Genomic DNA, 20057 nt, shown 5'->3' with positions numbered 1-20057 from the left:
AATAAATAACAACACATATGTATCCAGGTGGTTATTACCAATTTAGGACTATCCTGTGTGAGTAGCCCTTCTGTTCTGAAAGATGATAACTTCTTTGGAAGAGATTCTATTCATGCTCTGACCTATATTCTTGAAATGTATTAAACTCTATATAAATACAGTGGTCACTACAAAATTTTATTTTTACATTTTTGCTTAGATTCCAGCATGCCATGGGGGGAGTACCTGCCTGGGCAGAAACCAATAAGCGGAAAACATCTTCAGATGGTGAGTGTTGACACCTCTGTTTAAGTTGGTAAATAGATTCCTATTCCTGTTCTGTTATTGTTTGAGGTTTCCCACGAGGCTTGTTAAAACCTGGTGTTTGAAATATGTCTTTTTTTTTTTTTTTAATGTCTGGTTTTGAAGTCTATCATTTTTCTGAAGGAAGCTCTTCTACAGTAGTGTAAGAGGTACTTAGTAGCATATTCTTTACTTGTAGAGACAATAATGGATGGATTTTATGATGTTTTTCCTCAACAGAACTGTGTTACATTATGGCATAGATTAAGTAAAAAATAAGTAGTACTGTTATTTCTTGATTCAGAGCCCCTTCCAAAGACATGAGCAGCTGATCTAGCTATCCACTAGGAAATGGAATGTCTTTCTAAGGAGCACATGTCAGGTTAGGCCCAGATGATTATTCACTTTCTAAAAACCTATTTTTCAACTGCAGATTTTAAGTTTGACTTGTACCAAAACTGTTTTCTGCTGTTTAGATCTTTGAGTTTAGATATTATTTATATGGATGGTTTGGCCAAGATCTGATTTGAGTTCTTGGAGTTATAAATTTTAGCCTTGGAATTGACTTCTGAAATCCTTGAGGAACTCCAGAGTATATCCTCCCATTGTAATACAGGAGCTCCTTTCTTAGCATCTTTGGTATCTGATGAACCTCTGTTTGATTATCATCATCACCTCTCCCTCCCATCTCCCCACCCATGTCAGTCTTCATGGTATTCACGTATAGGGAGCCCTTACAAGGAGCCAGTTTTATATAATTCTGTTAGAAAACTTAATCTATTATTAAGTAGAAACTTACCTTCTGGTTTCCAACCAGATTGTTTTAGAGGTTGAAGGACTCTTAGTGATGTAGCCCGACTTTATCTGCTGCAAGAAACTTCTCTATAACATCTGTTAGATGATAATTTAGCCTCTGCTTAAATATTTCAAATAATGTTGTGCTCTTTATTAATTTCTTCCTCTTTTCTTCTTCTCTTTAAAAACTAATTGTAATTTTTTTACTATTGAAATTTGGTCTCCCTACACTGTAGTCCTCCCTTTTGAAGAGATATAATCTTATCTCTCTTTCATATAAAAGTCTTCTGTTATTTGAGAAATGTCTTTCCAGGTTTTTTTAAATATGTTAATCATCTTGTCCTGTCACTGTTTTTTTTGGCCACCCCACGCAGCATGTGGGATCCTAGTTCCCAGGCCAGGGATCGAACCCATGCCCACTGCATTGGGAGCGTGGAGTCTTAACTACTGGACCACCAGGGAAGTCCCATCCTGTCACTTTTTTTTACATGGCATAATTATAAATCTCGGTCATCAGTTTACCTTCCTGGATGAAATATAATTTTATTATCCATTTTAGAATATTGGATTCATAGAACTACAGCAGTTTAGATATAGATTAGGTTTATGCTGACATTGAAGCAGGAAATCTCCCAGATCCCAGTGGCTTAATCCAGTAGAATTGTTTTTTTTCCTATGAGTACAATTGAGGTGGTGAGAAGGTGATGCTCTACTTAAGGGACCCAAGTTTATAGACGTTCTGCCATCTTCAGGCTGGCTCTTCCAATGTTGCCTAGGATATTGACCACCAGTTGACTTATAGGAGAAGAGAGAGAACTCACCAAGGGAAGTTTTTATTGTCCTGTCCTGGAAGTGCTACGTGATACTTTCACCTACATTTTATTGGCCAGAACTCAGTCATGAGGCCACACTAACTGCATGCAATACGAGGAAATATAGATTGTCCTTGTGCCCAGGAGAAAAAGGAAATGAATTAGGTCAACAGTTAGCCAGTCTGTTACTATCTGGGATATCCAAGTCTAATACCTTAATTGTACATATGACAGTAGTAAAGTTCAAAAAGATAGAAGTGACTTGTCCAAGGTATACTTATTGGCGGAGTGGTGACTACAACCCAGCTTCACAGTTATCTCCAACATATTATTTGTTTTTATCTGTAAATACTAGATTATCTTTTTTTTTTTCCTGAATTACCTTTCCCCCCCAACCCCCCACTGGCCCACTGGCATGCAGGTTCCCTGACCAGGGATTGAACCTGTGCCCCCTACAGTGGAAGCACGGGGTCTTAACCACTGGACCACCAGGGAAGTCCCTAGATTGAGCATCTTTGAAAGAGAAGTACTCCTCCCTTTAAACACAGCTATAATGCTATTATCATACACCTTCAGAAATCAGTAGTAATTCCTTAATATTATGGAGTTTTATTGTTGCTGTTTGGTCAATTTATTCACCCCCACCCCCCACCCCCCAGCCCCCTGCCGCAGTATTCCATTGTTTTTAGCTTGCTTTGTATTCTGCTTGGTCTTCATAGGTGCTGTTGAATCTGGCTACATGTCTTTTCTAAGTTTTGGAAATTCTTGCCTGTTATCTCTTCACACGTTGTTTTTGTTCCATTCTTTCTTTCCTTCTGGGATACCAATTACATGTATGTTAAAAATTTTTTTTAAAACATTCTTTGTTCTTTTCTGATGAGATTAGGTGCATTCAGGGTGTTATGGCTGTAGACTGTGTTCTTTTCTGTATCTTCTGTCTTTCTGCTTTCTGTACTTTAGTCTGGATATTTTTTTCTGATCCCTTTTCCAGACCACTAATTCTCTCTTCAGGTAATTTTGATATCCTGTTAACACCATCCACTAGGGTGTTAGTTTTAATTACTGTTTTTCAGTTCTAGAATTTCCATTTGGTTCTTTTTTTTTTAATAGTCTAGTTCTCTGGCTTAATTCTGAGTCTTGCCTTTCATTATCTCTAATATGTTAAACATAAATTTTTTATTTTATTTATTTTTTATTATTATTTTTCCTTCCAGTTTTTTTTTTTTTTTTTTTTTTGCGGTACGCGGGCCTCTCACTGTTGTGGCCTCTCCTGTTGCGGAGCACAGGCTTCGAATGCACAGGCTCAGTGGCCATGGCTCACGGGCCCAGCCGCTCCGTGGCATGTGGGATCCTCCCAGACCGGGGCACGAACCCGTGACCCCTGCATCGGCAGGTGGACTCTCAACCACTGTGCCACCAGGGAAGCCCTCCTTCCAGTTTTACTGAGATATAATTGACATAGAGCACTGTATAAGTTTAAGGTGCACAGTATAATGATTTGACTTACATACATCATGAAATGATTACCTCAGTAAGTTCAGTGAACATCCATCATCTCATGATAAAAATAGATAAAAATTAAAGAAGTATTTTTTCTTGTGGTGAGAAGTCTTAGGATTTACTGTCAACACCTTTCATATATAACATACAGCAGAGTTATATTTATCACGTTGTACATTATATCCCTAGTACTTATTTCTTATAACTGGAAGTTGGTACCTTTTGACTGTCTTCATCCAATTCCCCTCACGTTACCCTCCATCTCTGGTAACCACAGACCTGATCTCTTTTTCTATGAGTTTTAAATGTAATATTTAAAAATTTTATGTCTGATAACTTCATTATCTAGATCTCCTGTGAGGATTGTTTGTTTTTCTTTAGGTTTTCAGTTAAGTTATCTTACCTTGTCATTATTTACCTGGTTATATGTCATTGAGTGGTGGGCATTGTATATGAGAAATAGTATTGATTAACTAGAGGTCTAGGACAATGGTATCTTTCTCCAGAGAATTTGTATGTTTGTTTTTGGGCAGGTGGTTGGGCAGTGGGCACTAGCAATCCTAGAACATCTTATTCTAGTGAGAGAGTGTGAGGATTCAGTGCCGGGTTTCCGTTCTTGGGAGATTTTCTCGTAATTCTTTGATTTCACCTTTAATTTTATGTATAGCCTTTTGTGGCAACAATCCAGAGCCTGGTGGTTTACCAGACTCCTTAGGAACCTTAGAGGGCTTTTGGTACTAGTTTTTGCTCTCTTAACCCTACAAGTGTTTTAAACACTCTGCTTAGCTTCTCAGCTTTCTTTACTAGAATCGTCAGTCATCTCCAGGGGAAACGCAGCCCTATTACCTCTCTTGGAAGTTTTGATACACAGTTTGCTGGCATTGTTGTTTCAGTCAGCTAAAAGTTCTAGTTCTTTTTCCTGTGAGTTGTTAAGCTGGATCTGCTGTTCATCCTGTTGCCCATCTTGCCACTGTTACGAGTTTCTCTTTTTAAGTTGAATGCTGACTCCGTTTCATCTTCATTTCATGTTGTTTTAGTCACTGTAGTGAATGCGTGTCTTTTGTTCCAGAGTCAGGCGTTGATTTTAACCATATACATGGAGGTCTTGTCATCGTTTTCCTCTCCTTCAAATTTATTTTGCTGTTTTACTTTTACCAGTTGCAGCTTAAATAAAACGATTGAGGTTGGGAGACTGGGAGGGGAGTTGAAGTTTGAAATATAGATGTTTGGGATAGGTAATGGCCATCTCATTGATTCTGAAGATCAGCCTATGGGTTTGTTTGATTTAGATGAAAGTGAAGAGGATGAAGATGATTTGTTGCAAAGGACTGGGAATTTCATATCCACATCAACCTCTCTTCCTAAAGGAATCTTAAAGGTGAGAATCAGTAAAATTGGGTCAATCCAACTAATTACCTCTGAAATCCAATATACTTCCCAGTTACAAATGTATGGATTCCTGTTATCTGTGGGATTAAATGTGCTTGCTATCATTTTGCCTTGGTAAATATTTGTGTTAGGTTTTTTACCTTTTGCAAAAGCAAGATTAAATTATGTTCCCAGGAATTTTTTAGGAATGTTATTTGCTTCCTCCTTTTGCATTTCTTGTTCCTTCTGTTGGCACCAGCCTTGTTCATGCTGCTCTCATCTCTCGCCCAGTGCATAGCAACAGCTTTGTGGCTAGATTCTCCACTTCAGCTTTCCTTCTTCCTAAACTGTTCTTCCTATAGTAGCCTGAGGGATCTGTTAAAAATAAAATATCATGTCCTGTCACTTTTCATTGCTCTTTGAAAACTTCTGAATTCCTTACCATAGTCTACACTGCCCTTCACAGGATCTGGCCTTTGCCGATGTCTTCAGCTTCATCTGATGCCTTTTCCTCTTATTCCTTACTCATGCCACACAGGCCTTCTTTCTGTTTCTGGCACATGCCAAGTTCTTTCTTGCCCCTGAACCCTTGCTCTTGCTCATCCCTCCATGTGTTCTTTAAGCACTGCCAGTGGCCAACTCATTCTTACTTTTTTTTTTTTTTTTCCCCCGGTACGCGGGTCTCTCACTGTTGTGGCCTCTCCCGTTGTGGAGCACCGGCTCCGGATGCGCAGGCTCAGCGGCCATGGCTCACAGGCCCAGCCGCTCCGCGGCATGTGGGATCTTCCCAGACCGGGGCACGAACCCACGTCCCCTGCATCGGCAGGCGGACTCTCAACCACTGCGCCACCAGCGAAGCCCTCATTCTTACTTTTCTGCTCACATGACGCCCTAGAAATGTCTTTCCTCACCATCTTACCTAAAGTGGCACCTTTCTGCTCACATGATGCCCTAGAAATGTCTTTCCTTGCCATCCTATCTGAAGTGGCTTACTCTAGTTACTGTCTAACTCATCACTGTGTCTCACTTGTTCATTGTGGTAACCAAGTGCCTACCCAGCACTTGCTTCAGTTAAATATATGCCAAATGAACAGTTCTCTCTTTGACATAATTTTCCCCATTATAAAAGGGTAGCATGCGAATTTAGATGGTGAGAGGGGACCTTATTATGGTAAATTATTAGAGTGATTCTGTCACTCCCCACCCTGTGCAGATAATTCATTTAGCTCCTCATAGGGTGAATTCACCTCCATTGAAAATGTAGTCACCACAAAAATTTATCTTCAGGGGTTACAAAGAAAACATCATACGATACTGTGTTTTTTATGTAATTGCATTTTCAATGTAGTGGAAGCCCCCGAAAAATGGATTCTTGTATGGTAAAGCGCTGTACTAGAATACTAGTTGGTAGCAGAGCTGTGGTCTTCTGGTTACTCTTCCAGTGCTCTTTCTTCTGCATTGTAAACTACTTTATAGTGTCTTCATGCTTTAAAGAAAATAATGTTAACCCATTCGAATTGATAAAATTCCAGCTTTATTTTTCTGTAGATGAAGCACTGCCAGCAGGCTAATGCTGAACGTCCTACTACTGCTCGGATCTCGTCTGTGCAGTTCCATCCTCGTGCACAGGTTGTGATGGTCGCTGGATTAGATAATGCTGTATCGCTATTTCAGGTATGCTTTTTTTTTTTTTTCTGCGGTTCCCGGGCCTCTCACTGTTGTGGCCTCTCCCGTTGCGGAGCACAGGCTCCGGACGCGCAGGCTCAGCGGCCATGGCTCACGGGCCCAGCCGCTCCATGGCATGTGGGATCTTCCCGGACCAGGGCACAAACCCACGTCCCCTGCATCGGCAGGTGGACTCTCAACCACTGCGCCACCAGGGAAACCCTCATTCTTACTTTTCTGCTCACATGACGCCCTAGAAATGTCTTTCCTCGCCATCTTACCTAAAGTGGCACCTTTCTACTCACTTGATGCCCTAGAAATGACTTTCCAGGGAAAGACACTGTGCCACCAGGGAAGCCCCAGGTATGCATTTTTAAATGAAGACTTGTAGGGACTTCCCTGGTGGCACAGCGGTTAAGAATCCGCCTGCCAATGCAGGAGACACGGGTTTGATCCCTGGTCCCGGAAGATCCTACATGCCGCAGAGCAGCTAAGCCTGTGCACCACAACTACTGAGCCTGTGCTCTAGTGCCCATGAGCCACAACTACTGAGTCCACGTGCCACAACTACTGAAACCCATGTGCCTAGAGCCCTTGCTCCACAACAAGAGAAGCCACCACAATGAGAAGCCCGTGCACTGCAATGAGGAGTAGCCCCCACTCGCTGCAACTAGAGAAAGTCCGTGCACAGTGATGAAGGCCCACTGCAGCCAAAAATAAATAAATAAATTTTAAAAAAAAGACTTGTAGTGAAAAATGTTTACAATCAGCTTACATGGTCTGTGGAAATAATCAAAAGGAATATTTGTACTTCCTTATAGGTTGATGGAAAAACAAATCCTAAGATTCAGAGCATCTATTTGGAAAAGTTTCCAATCTTTAAAGCTTGTTTTAGTGCTAATGGAGAAGAGGTTTTAGCCACGAGTACTCACAGCAAGGTTCTTTATGTCTATGATATGCTGGCTGGAAAGCTAATTCCTGTGCATCAAGTAAGAGGTAAGGTTTCTAATGAACATATAGCTGACACGCACCTCCCTCCCCCCCAGCCCATAGTTGAGTTTGTTTAACAGTATTACAACCACTTTTTTTCCTCCCCATAGAATTATTAAAAATAAGGATTTCTTTGGTTTTAGTATTTGGAAAATGTCGTGTTGTTGAGATAACCTGTTTGAAAAAAGTGAACTGACTTTTTACTGAGTACCTATGGGAAGAAAATCATAATTTGCAAATATATATTCCCCTAGACCAGAAAAGCAGTTGCAAATACTTGGCTGTAAAATTAGCAGTTGCTGTAGCAGAAGGAACATGAGCCTGGGAGCTAGAAGACCTGGGTTCTACTGCCTTGGACAAATTATTTCACTCCTCTGATCTGTAATTTGGGTGCCCTCCAGTTCTTCTGCTGTTTGTTATAATACAATTTTGGTTTATGTTTAAAGGAAATAAAGCACTGCTTTTGGAATTTGTAATGTATTTTGAAGAATGAACTACTTAAATAATACATCTTTTTTTATCAGATAAAAATTTATCTTTCCTCTGCCTTATCTCGTCTTCTGCATTCTCCTACTCCCATTACCTCAAAAATATAATGACACCTTCATGAATCCTTTGGGAACTAAAGTCCTTGTAATGAAGTTGGTTGGGTTAACATTATAAATCTTGGGAGGTGTTGTCATACGCTACAGCTTGCTGGCAGTCTCCCTGTTAAATTGCACATATGTGGGGCTGTAAAGGTTACAGGTTGCTCTGTACAGCCTTTTTTCTGCTAGTGGTTAAAAGTGAGTAAGGCCAACTTTAGAAACATTTATGAAGTTTATTTTCAGTGTTTCTGGTCTGGTCTTTCCTGTGTTCCTGACACTTTCAGTGATCCTTTCCAAGGGGTTTTTTCTTTTTTTTTTTTTCTTTCTCTCCCATTGCGGAGCACAGGCTCCGGACGCGCAGGCTCAGTGGCCATGGCTCACGGGCCCAGCCGCTCCACGGCATGTGGGATCTTCCCGGACCGGGGCACGAACCTGTGTCCCCTGCATCGGCAGGCGGACTCTCAGTCACTGCGCCACCAGGGAAGCCCTCCAAGGGCGGTTTTAATTTATCTATTTATGCTTTAAATCAGTGCTTCTTAAACATTAATGTGCATACGAATCACCTGGGGATCCTGTTAAAATGCAGACTCTGATTCTGTTGTTCTGAGGCGGGCCTGATTCTGCATTTCTAACAAGTTCTCAGATGCTGCTGATGCTACTGGTCCATGGACTTCCCTTTGAGTTGGAAAACCTTAAACTGTCTCCCCATATTGAAATAGAAAACAACATGTAGTAGTTATTATTCTTAAATGTCATTCCGCTAATCAAAAGGAATGTGCTCTGGTCCTTCCTTGCCTTGCATCCTCTTGGGAAAAGCAAACCAGGGGTGGCTGAGATCCAGTAGTTAGTGATGTGCACTGTGGATCTGCTGGTGTGCAGGGGTGTGCATCTGATCACCGGATTCTTCTAAGACATGGCATTTATCTTTGCCTTTTAATATTTTTCCTTCTCTTTCCTCAATAAGCATAACTTGGTAATAATGATAATTATAATAGTAAATCAAATGTATTTCTTCTTGTGGTGGTGTTATTGAATATAATTCTCAGTCTCTCGTGATTATAAAACAGTATTCATAACTCGAAATTAAGGACAGTAGAACAAGGGGGAAAATTGCTGACAAGTTAGGATGTGCAAGCCTTACATGTATGTGAGCTCTTGGTTCTTGCAAATGCAAGTCTGAAAAATGAAGAATTCAGAATTGATGCATTCTGAAGAATTCCACTTTGATGGTTCCTTCCACTAACCTGTCAGGGCTTTTAAAGTGGGGTCCGTGGACTCTCAAAATTCAGGGGTCTGTGAAGCTGGATAGGAAAAACATTCCATCTTTATTTTCACTAATCTCTAAATGAAATTTAGCATTTCCTTCAGTTACGAAAGTTTTAAACAACCATTATTTTGAGAAGGGTATCATACACTTCACCAGACTGGCACACAGAAAGGTTAAGAACCACAGATTACTATTTCAAAGTTCAGAAGCAGTTTCTGTTGCATCATTTAGAAGGACAGTTCTTTTATCTATATCTATCCATCTGTGCCGGGTCTTAGTTGTGGCATGTGGGATCTTTGTTGCCGCATGCAAGATCTTCATTGCGGCATGCGGGAATCTTTTAGTCGTGGCATGTGGACTCTTATTTGTGGCACGTGGAATCTAGTTCCCTGACCAGGGATCGAACCCGGGCTGCCTGCATTGGGAGCACCGAGTCTTAACCACTGGACCACCAGGGAAGTCCCTAGAAGAATAGTTCTTTTTTTTTTTTTAAAGATTTATTTATTATTTATTTATTTTATTTTATTTTTGGCTGCATCGGGTCTTAGTTGCGGCACACGGGATCTTCGTTGAGGCATGTGGGATCTTCTCTTGCAGCATGCAGGCTTCTCTCTAGTCGTGGCATGTGGGGTTTCTCTCTCTAGTTGTGGTGCATGGGACATAGGCTCCAGAGCGCATGGGCTCTGTAGTTTGCAGCATACAGCCTCTCTAGTTGAGGTGCCTGAGCTCAGTAGTTGGGGTGCGTGGGCTTAGTTGCCCCGAGGCATGTGGAATCTTAGTTCCCTGATCAGGGATCTAACCCCTGTCCCCTGCAGTGCAAGGTGGATTCTCTACCACTGGACCACCAGGGAAGTCCCAGAAGGGCAGTTCTTAAGGGAGCTGTCTTGTTCTAGGAAAACACAAAGAATTTGACCATTTGGGAATTCAGTTAGTCAGGCAGCCATTTTGATTTATAGGCATATGGTCATTGCTGAGCCTTAGTTTTCTCTTTCTGTAAGCTCAAGGGTTCTAAAATATTAAAAGAATTTTTTAGAAGATTGTAACTAAGCACCAGTTCACTTCCCATCCTATGGAATTTGGTTCTATTCTAATTAAATTGGCCATTCTTTTCTTATCTATCAGTTGCTCAGCAGTTGACCTAAAAATCTCATTCCTGGGACTTCCTGGCGGTCCAGTGGTTAAGACTCCGTGCTTCCAATGCAGGGGGCGTGGTTTCGATCCCTGGTCTGGGAACTCAGATCCCACATGTTGTGTGGGGTGGCCAAAAAAAAAAAAAAAACTCATTCCCTAATCCATAGAAACATTTACACCTGACGTCTTTAAAGCTCTGTATCTTCTTTCTCAAGGCCATGTTATAAATTTTGTCAGGCTTCAATTTTTTTTTTTGTTAGTTTCTGCTTTATAACAAAGTGGATCAGTTATACATATACATATGTTCCCATATCTCTTACCTCTTGCGTCTCCCTCCCTCCCACCCTCCCTATCCCACCCCTCCAGGTGGTCACAAAGCACCGAGCCAACATCCCTGTGCCATGTGGCTGCTTCCCACTAGCTATCTACCTTACGTTTGTTAGTGTGTATATGTCCATGACTCACTCGCCCTGTCACAGCTCACCCTTTCCCCTCCCCATATCTTCAAGTCCGTTCTCCAGTAGGTCTGTGTCTTTATTTCTGTCTTACCCCTAGGTTCTTCATGACATTTTTTTTTCTTAAATTCCATATATATGTGTTAGCATACAGTATTTGTCTTTTTCTTTCTGACTTACTTCACTCTGTATGACAGGCTCTAGGTCTATCCACCTCATTACAAATAGCTCAATTTCGTTTCTTTTTATGGCTGAGTAATATTCCATTGTATATATGTGCCACATCTTCTTTATCCATTCATCCGATGATGGGCACTTAGGTTGTTTCCATCTCCGGGCTATTGTAAATAGAACTGCAATGAACATTTTGGTACATGACTCTTTTTGAATTTTGGTTTTCTCAGGGTATATGCCCAGTAGTGGGATTGCTGGGTCATATGGTAGTTCTATTTGTAGTTTTTTAAGGACCCTCCATACTGTTCTCCGTAGTGGCTGAACCAATTCACATTCCCACCAGGAGTGCAAGAGTGTTCCCTTTTCTCCACACCCTCTCCAGCATTTATTGTTTCTAGATTTTTTGGTGATGGCCATTCTGACTGGTGTGAGATGATATCTCATTGTAGTTTTGATTTTCATTTGTCTAATGATTAATGATGTTGAGCATTCTTTCATGTGTTTGTTGGCAGTCTGTATATCTTCTTTGGAGAAATGTCTATTTAGGTCTTCTGCCCATTTTTGGGTTGTTTGTTTTTTTGTTATTGAGCTGCATGAGCTGCTTGTAAATTCTGGAGATTAATCCTTTGTCAGTTGCTTCATTTGCAAATATTTTCTCCCATTCTGAGGGTTGTCTTTTGGTCTTGTTTATGGTTTCCTTTGCTGTGCAAAAGCTTTGAAGTTTCATTAGGTCCCATTTGTTTATTTTTGTTTTTATTTCCATTACTCTAGGAGGTGGGTCAGAAAGGATCTTGCTGTGATTTATGTCATAGAGTGTTCTGCCTGTGTTTTCCTCTAAGAGTTTGATAGTTTCTGGCCTTACATTTAGGTCTTTAATCCATTTTGAGCTTATTTTTGTGTATGGTGTTAGGGAGTGATCTAATCTCATACTTTTACATGTACCTGTCCAGTTTTCCCAGCACGACTTATTGAAGAGGCTCTCCTTTCTCCACTGTACATTCCTGCCTCCTTTATCAAAGATAAGGTGACCATATGTGCGTGGGTTTATCTCTGGGCTTTCTATCTTGTTCCATTGATCTGTCTTTCTGTTTTTGTGCCAGTACCATACTGTCTTGATTACTGTAGCTTTGTAGTATAGTCTGAAGTCAGGGAGCCTGATTCCTCCAGCTCCGTTTTTCAAGATTGCTTTGGCTATTCGGGGTCTTTTGTGTTTCCATACAAATTGTGAAATTTTTTGTTCTAGTTCTGTGAAAAATGCCAGTGGTAGTTTGCTAGGGATTGCATTGAATCTGTAGTTTGCTTTGGGTAGTAGAGTCATTTTCACAATGTTGATTCTCCCAATCCAAGAACATGGTATATCTCTCCATCTATTTGTATCATCTTTAATTTCTTTCATCAGTGTCTTATAATTTTCTGCATACAGGTCTTTTGTCTCCTTAGGTATATTCCTAGATATTTTATTCTTTTTGTGGCAATGGTAAATGTGAGTGTTTTCTTAATTTCACTTCCAGATTTTTCATCATTAGTGTATAGGAATGCCAGAGATTTTTGTGCATTAATTTTGTATCCTGCTGCTTTACCAAATTCATTGATTAGCTCTAGTAGTTTTCTGGTAGCATCTTTAGGATTCTCTATGTATAGTATCGTGTCATCTGCAAAAAAGTAAAGTGACAACTTTACTTCTTCTTTATCAATTCTTGAATACACTACTGACACATGGTTTTGTTTTGTTTTTTCTTTTTGATCCACAAAGTTAAGAATTAGACTCCCATTCATCATGGGATGTTTAGTAGCTGGCTAGCAACTAGTTTCTGCATGTTACTGTGTTTTAGCTGTTTCTGTGGCAGTGTATTTTCGTTCTGGTGATGAACGTTTTGACAAAGAAGTATAATTTATCCTTTTAGTTACTTACAGGTATTACTGTTTACATTTGGAAAATTAGTCGATAAGTTTACTGGTTGGAGAGCTGGCTCCCAGGCCTGTAATTAGAATGGTGAATGTTAACCAAGACAAAGAACAGAAGTTTGCTAAGCATTTTGTAGTGACCTTGTATTTCGGTCATACTCAGTGATGCATGGGGTCAGACTTATTCAGAGTCTGAGCCCATGTTTCATTTAAGGCACTTAAAAAGTAAGGAACTCTCAATTGTCAGTGAAAGCTTTACTGTAAACCATTAATCCTTATTGATTCATCTCTTTTCTTAGGTTTGAAGGAGAAGATAGTGAGGAGCTTCGAAGTCTCCCCAGATGGGTCGTTTTTGCTTATAAATGGTGTTGCTGGATATTTTCACTTGCTGTCAATGAAGGTGAACCATTATTACCTGTTGCTTGTTCTTCTAGGATAAGACATTAGTGTAGGGATGGTCTTGAACCATAACTCATGGTGTCCTTAAATCTGCATCTCAAGTAGAGGAACATATTGAGACTTCGGGAGAAGTTTTGGGCAGTTCGGGAAGAATTTTTTTTTTGAGGGTAGGGAAAAACAAAGTTGAGTAGGTGCTCAAAATAGAGAACTAGATTGCTTTTATTCTGCACGTTGTGATTCTTCTCTGCAGCGCCTAACAATTTGATAAATAATATTTATTGTTCTTCCAGACTAAAGAGCTACTTGGTAGTATGAAAATTAATGGAAGGATTGCAGCATCCACATTCTCTTCAGACAGTAAGAAAGTATATGCATCTTCAGGTAAGTTAAGTTAATGATAAGATGATCCGAAGCTTCTTTGAAGCTTTGGGTGTGTTTAAATACCAACTTTAACCAAAACTGTGTTTGATTTTAGACTTTTTTGTGTTAGTAAGAAAATCATTTTTATTTTTACAATTCATTTTTCATTGCTGTTTGCCTTCTCATTTACTAACTAGTAATGGTGAAGGGTTAACCACTTAACATGCACTGTTTGGGGAAAAGATGGGAAGAAAATGCATTTTATTTAATTAATTAGTTAATTTTTGACTATGTTGGGTCTTCGTTGCCGCGTGGGCTTTCTCTAGTTGTGGCGAGCGGGGGCTGCTCTTCGTTGTGGTGCGTGGGCTTCTCACTGCAGTGGCTTCTCTTGTTGCAGAGCACGGGCTCTAGGTGTGTGGGCTTCAGTAGTTGTGGCATGCGAACTCAGTAGTTGTGGCTCGTGGGCTCTAGAGCACAGGCTCAGTAGTTTTTGGTGCACGGGCTTAGTTGCTCCGTGGCATGTGGGATCCTCCCGGACCAGGGATCAAACCCGTGTCTCCTGCGTTGGCAGGCAGATTCTTAACCACTGCACCATCAGGGAAGTCCCCAGAAAATGCATTTTAAAAGATGATTTATTCTGAGACTTTCTTACTTTCTTTTTGAAAGTTACTTAGAATCATCACTTCTATTAGCCTCTTTTGACTTGGATAATGTTTGGAATTTTATTCATTATTGACTGAAAACAATTCTGATCTCATTCTGACATTTCTTTAGTACTACCAACCAACCCTTTATCATTCCTGACAGTCTCTAATCTTGTGCTTTTCTGCTGGCCTTTCTGACTGTCCTGTGACTCTTACGCCTTTTCCTAAAGGATCTTGGGGACCATCACAAGCTCAGCGTAGTTCATGCTGTTTGGTAGTGGGAGGAATTAGAGTGGTTCTGCCAGTGAGTATTATTCTTCAATCTATTCATAACTTTTTTTAAAAAAAGGATTAAGTTTAGCATTAACTTTAATTTTTGTTTTGGTTTTGGCCCAGAATCAAACTTTCACAAGGTTGAGTTACTTACATTTGTATGTTTTTAATCCAATAATATAAGAATGTCAGCAGCATATATAGTCTCTATTAATTAATATGCTAGGTTTTATGAGGGGTAAGGAATAAACATTGGTTCAGAGAAATAATGCTCCTAATGAAATGGCCCTTGGATCCTGGGAGAGTCAGAGTTGGGGAGAAGAGTTGAAGGGTCAGCACAGATACTGAGATTTGGTTATATGAATTGGATATAGATGTTAAATATTTACAAATTAGGTTAGTACCATGGAGGTCTAATTTACCATAAGAAAGGTCCTAAAATCAGAGAAGGAGTAATGAAAAGTTGAGCCTTGGTAAGTTAGGGGTTACCTATATTTTGATTGGTGTTCTCCCCCCTCCCCTTCCTCCTTTCCTTCTTCTGTAAGGAGTGATTTATGTTATTGGTGGCATATTGTTCATATTTATTGTTTTATATATATAAAGAATATTTTGATAGAAGGAGTGTTGAAGAAAGAATTTACCTTTTATCTTTTTAGCTGAACCAGTTTTTTCTTTTTGTTTTCTCTTGGATTAATTATTGCTTCTTAAGTCAACATCAACTTATGACCATCTAATACACTTGCTTTCTAGATGGTCTTCCTGCCCTTGATCCCTTCTGTTCCCATTTTAGTCTGTTGCTAGCTAGGCTGATCTTTAAACCCCTTCCTTTATCGTACCATTACCCTACAGACAGACATAAAGTTTTTAAAATTTGAGCCTATTAAATTTTTTCTAAATACATATTTTACTTCTACCTAACCTAAACCCTTATGCCAGCCTGGGAAATTTTGTTTCTTAATGAAACAGTTGAAACAGTGAGATTCATTGAATTCTCATTGGAAGGATAATAGTATAGAAGGGTGAACGTTAGAGCAATATCCACATAAAAGAAAGATGAAATACATGAGTGAGGAGCCATCTTTGAGATGGGTATAGGGTCATTATACACATCTATAATGGGTGTGAGGAAGGGGGTGATCATCAATATTGAGTGTATAGGAGAGAGAAAAAAGGAGGACTGATTTTGGCAATTAGATGGCCATTTCTATCATGAAAATATTTGTGTTCTCATCAGATTTAATATCCTTTATCTTTCACACATTCTCCCTTCTCTAAACTATTTGTGCTTACTACAGTAAATTATCCATACCTCCTTAATTAAACTATAAATTCCTTTTGGTCTGGAGCAGTTCGTTCTTCATTTCCTCCTCTGTCGTCAACTTCATCCTCAGTTTGGTATCTAGATCACCTAGCCTTACATGTTTGGTACTCTGATACCTCTTGATAGATGTTGGAAAACCTTTGCTGGTGGGTTTTTTGTTTTTTCAAATTTTGCGCCAATAATTTATCTGAGTGAAATGTAGAAACTTTTTCTGAAAGTTCAACTCAAGCCAAGAGTTTGTGATTTTCACTCTAAACCTAAAGATATTGTTTATTAATGACTAATGAGGATATAGTTTTCTATATATGAAAATGTATACAAGAAACATTTTTAGGCCAGTTTTCTAGACCTAGGACAATTATAGTATATAGTAGGTCTTTATTTGTAGTATCTTGTACTATTAAAGAGGGACTAAGAATAGTCAGTTCACTTGCCTTTCAAGTTTAAAACAAAATTAACCAAACCCAATTTTTGGCTGTTTCATTCAGGGGATGGAGACGTTTATGTTTGGGATGTGAACTCTAGGAAGTGCCTTAACAGATTTGTTGATGAAGGCAGTTTATATGGATTAAGCATTGCCACGTCTAGGAATGGACAGTATGTGGCTTGTGGGTAAGTAAACTGAGGTTCTGGTAACCTTTAATCACCTTTTGCTAATGAGAAAATATTAAAGAATTGAGGGGCTTCCCTGGCGGCGCAGTGGTTAAGAATCCGCCTGCCAATGCAGGGGATATGGGTTCAAGCCCTGGTCCGGGAAGATCCACATGCCGTGGAGCAACTAAGCCCGTGCACCACAACTACTGAGCCTGCACTCTAGAGTCCACGAGCCACGACTACTAAAGCGCCTAGAACCCCCTGCTCCTCAACAAGAGAAGTCACCGCGAGGAGAAGCCCGCGCACCACAACGAAGAGTAGCCCCTGCTTGCTGCAACCAGAGAAAGACCGTGTGCAGCAACGAAGACCCAACGCAGCCAAAAATAAAATAAATAAACTTACAAAAAGAAAGAAAAAAAAAAAAAAGAATTGAGTATACTGAATGGTGCCTAGTAGTTCTGTTTATAAACTAGTAATATGAAATTAATAAACCCAGGTCTTACATTTTATTGTCTTAATAATATTTGTTAATATTTGTGTTTAATAATACTAATGGCAGTTTTTCAGCTCTTTAGCAATGAAAATACTGGACTACCTTATGTTATGGTATGTTTTCTTATGTTTGAAATATTTGTTTAAGTCTTAAAGATACTTAAAGCATTTTTGCCTTTAGCTAGCTAGGTGGTATAAACCAAAAACATGTTTTTTGGGAACACTGTTGTTAGTATTTTAGAGACTTTGAAAATATTATCTAGAACATGTTATTGTGTCATTGCTGAAAAAAATGGTTATTACACTGGGGAAAAGATGGCTTTATTGTCCTACTTGATTTTAAAGATGCAGGGTGGGAGGAGGGGGTATTGGATACTTACCTGTAATTCTAAACGATTTTACCTACCAAATCACTAATCAGCACCTGTAATTTTAGAACTTCCAGAAGTCAATCTTCATGACTTTCTTAGACTAAACACAATTGATCCATAAAGAGATTTCAAATTCTCCCTTGGTGGGAGGTCCAGTGGGTCTTGCCGTTATAGCATACTCACCACTTTTTCTTCATTTCACTCCTTCAAAGGTTAAAATTGGGGAAACTGCTTATAAATATCCCTACCACCATTTGGAAATTGGTCAGCAGCTACCTTGGGGCCTGGGAAGAAAGGAAAGTGGAACCAGGCTGTGGAGCTTGGAGGCCAGGCTAACATCACGTGGGTCTGCCATAGGCAGTAGGGCAGCCTGAGCCCAGTGTTGCTAGAGCACTGTGCACTATGGCAGCAGTTCATGATTAGCAGGTCTTCTGAGACTAAAGCTCCTTTAGAATGAAGACTGGTATTTAAATTAATTATAAATAATTTTAAGCAGACCTGCTTTTGCCTTTATGTGGGAAAGAATAACTGCACAAACATAACCTTCACTCAAATCTGTGAAGTTAATCTTTTTCTAGTCCTTGCCTCTCTTTTTTTGTATCACTTTTTATTAATCGCCTTTGAAGGGCCCAAAGAGGAAAGAATCTAGTATTAGTGGTTTAAACTCATTGGATTTTAATTGCCTTTCAGTGTAATTGAATTCTGATGTGCTTGGCCAAAGACCATTATTAGGTTTTTATTGTTAAACCTGGAAAGAAAGGCCTTAACCCTTGTTAGAGGAATTTCCCATGTTATCAGACAGACGGGGAAGAGTTGGTGGTGGAATCAGGGCAGAGGTAGGAGAAACTGAACTCACTTGACTGGTTGGCTGGCTGCTCCTTCCCTTCCTCGCACCTCCCTCTCTTACCCCTCTCCATGTACTGGTGTGAAATTTCTCTATCCTGGACTTTGCTGCTGGGAATTAACTCCTCCCTTGATCTCAAAATTCGTCTGATAGTGTCTATTAACTCTTCTCAGTGTCCTGGCATAAAGTGGTTGCTTTTGATTTACAGCTTTGCTCTGATAGGGAAATAGGGAAACTAAGAATGTTGTAAATAGAGAGGTCTGTTAGTTTGCAGTATCTTTTTTTATGGCTTTGGTTAATATAAGGATTGCTGCATATTTTTAGAAAGTTTTCACATTAATTTGTACATCAGTGTTAGGACATACTTGGGAAATCATTAGGGGCTAACCCTTCCTTACAGGTCGGGGGCGCTGATGCCCTGAAGCGTTCTGTAAGACACAACTGAAATCATTGATAAGGAGGGGTCTTGAAGCCTGCAGTCTTACTTTTCCAGGTGCAGTGCCCTTCTCGCTCTACTGGGTAGAATCTTAGTTAAGTTGTACCTTTGCTGCATCTTCTGTATATGCAGTAATGTGTTTTGTGACTTCCTATCTAGTCTAGAAGTCAGTCAGTAAAAAAAAAAAAAAAGAAAAAAAAGAAAAAGAAAAATTTGAATGCTGGCTATGTATTACAAAGCACTGTATATTGAAGAATGGGAAGTTGAGACCTGGCATATTCTCTCCTTTGCATGTGACAGCTCTTTGAATACATAGACTTCAGAAGATAGCTCACTAAATTCAGGTGGCCCCGTAAGGTGACTTGGAGAATCCCCTGTATCTTGTTGCTGTTGCTTTATTTTCTCTGCTTTACAGTGAAGAAGTTAGGAGCATCTTGTGCTGCAGTCATGGAACGTCACTGGCTTGGGCTCCTGCCTTGACTGGGGGTGTGCAACCGATAAACCACTTCGGGCTCTTTGTATTTTGAGAACTGTTGGTCAAAGCCATAAAAATACCTGTTTTTATATTTTCTCATCAAAGTTCTATCAGGTGGTTAGATACTTGTTGACTTTAGTCTTCATTACCTTCTTAAAAATACACAAATTAAGATTGTCTTTTTACTAGTTTCCATCTAAATAGTCTTAAACTGTGCTCTGAATAATAATTATAATAAAAAGATTTATAATATTAATAGCAAAATTTTTCAGCACTTAGTATCTGCCAAGCACTGTTTTTCATATATAGCTGTATACGTGTATTTTGTGTGTGTGTGTATATATGTAAGCTACATATGTATGTGTGTATATAAATATATATATAGATATCTTCTCATATATAATCTAACTTAATTCTCATTTCCTACTCCATGATATTGGTACTATGATCCCTGCTTTACAGGTGGGGAAGCTGAGGCACTGTGAGTTAAGTAACTTGGTTAGGGTCAGACAGTAAGTGGAAGACCCAAGATTACAAATAGTCTGGCTCCAGAGCTGGAGCTTTTAACCTTTAAAATTTTTGTTTGTTTTCTTTTTAAAAATTTTATTGAAGTACAGTTGATCTACAATGGTGTGTTAATATCTGCTGTAAAGTGACTCAGTTATACATATGTATTCTTTTTCATATTCTTTTCCATTATCGTTTATCCCAGGATATTTACTATAGCTCCCTTTGCTATGCAGTAGGACCTTGTTGTTTATCCATCCTATATCTAATAGTTTGCCTCTGCTAATCCCACACTCCCGCCCCTCCCCACCACCCCCAACCACAGGTCTGTTCTCTATGTCTGTGAGTCTGTTTCTGTTTTGTAGATATGTTCATTTGTGTCGTATTTTAGATTCCACATATATAAGTGA

General features: G+C 39.5%; 1 protein-coding gene across 8 annotated transcripts in view; it reads left to right on the top strand.

The window, feature by feature from the left end:
- UTP18 (UTP18 small subunit processome component) overlaps positions 1-20057 on the top strand; it is a 39581-nt gene that overhangs the window by 6315 nt on the left and 13209 nt on the right. For all 8 annotated transcript variants that reach the window (XR_010937215.1, XM_067714429.1, XM_067714428.1 and 5 more), the window contains exons 4-10: positions 200-267; positions 4679-4767; positions 6306-6431; positions 7244-7418; positions 13231-13331; positions 13621-13711; positions 16417-16540. Coding sequence is in view for 7 of the 8 variants with exons in the window: in XM_067714429.1 (XP_067570530.1) it covers positions 200-267; positions 4679-4767; positions 6306-6431; positions 7244-7418; positions 13231-13331; positions 13621-13711; positions 16417-16540 (774 nt within the window). In the remaining variant the exon portion in view is untranslated. The remainder of the gene's footprint in view (positions 1-199; positions 268-4678; positions 4768-6305; positions 6432-7243; positions 7419-13230; positions 13332-13620; positions 13712-16416; positions 16541-20057) is intronic.

The sequence above is a fragment of the Pseudorca crassidens genome, chromosome 19, assembly GCF_039906515.1.
Source record: "Pseudorca crassidens isolate mPseCra1 chromosome 19, mPseCra1.hap1, whole genome shotgun sequence".
NCBI classification, from domain to species: domain Eukaryota; kingdom Metazoa; phylum Chordata; class Mammalia; order Artiodactyla; family Delphinidae; genus Pseudorca; species Pseudorca crassidens.
This window is presented reverse-complemented; position numbering and strand designations above follow the sequence as displayed.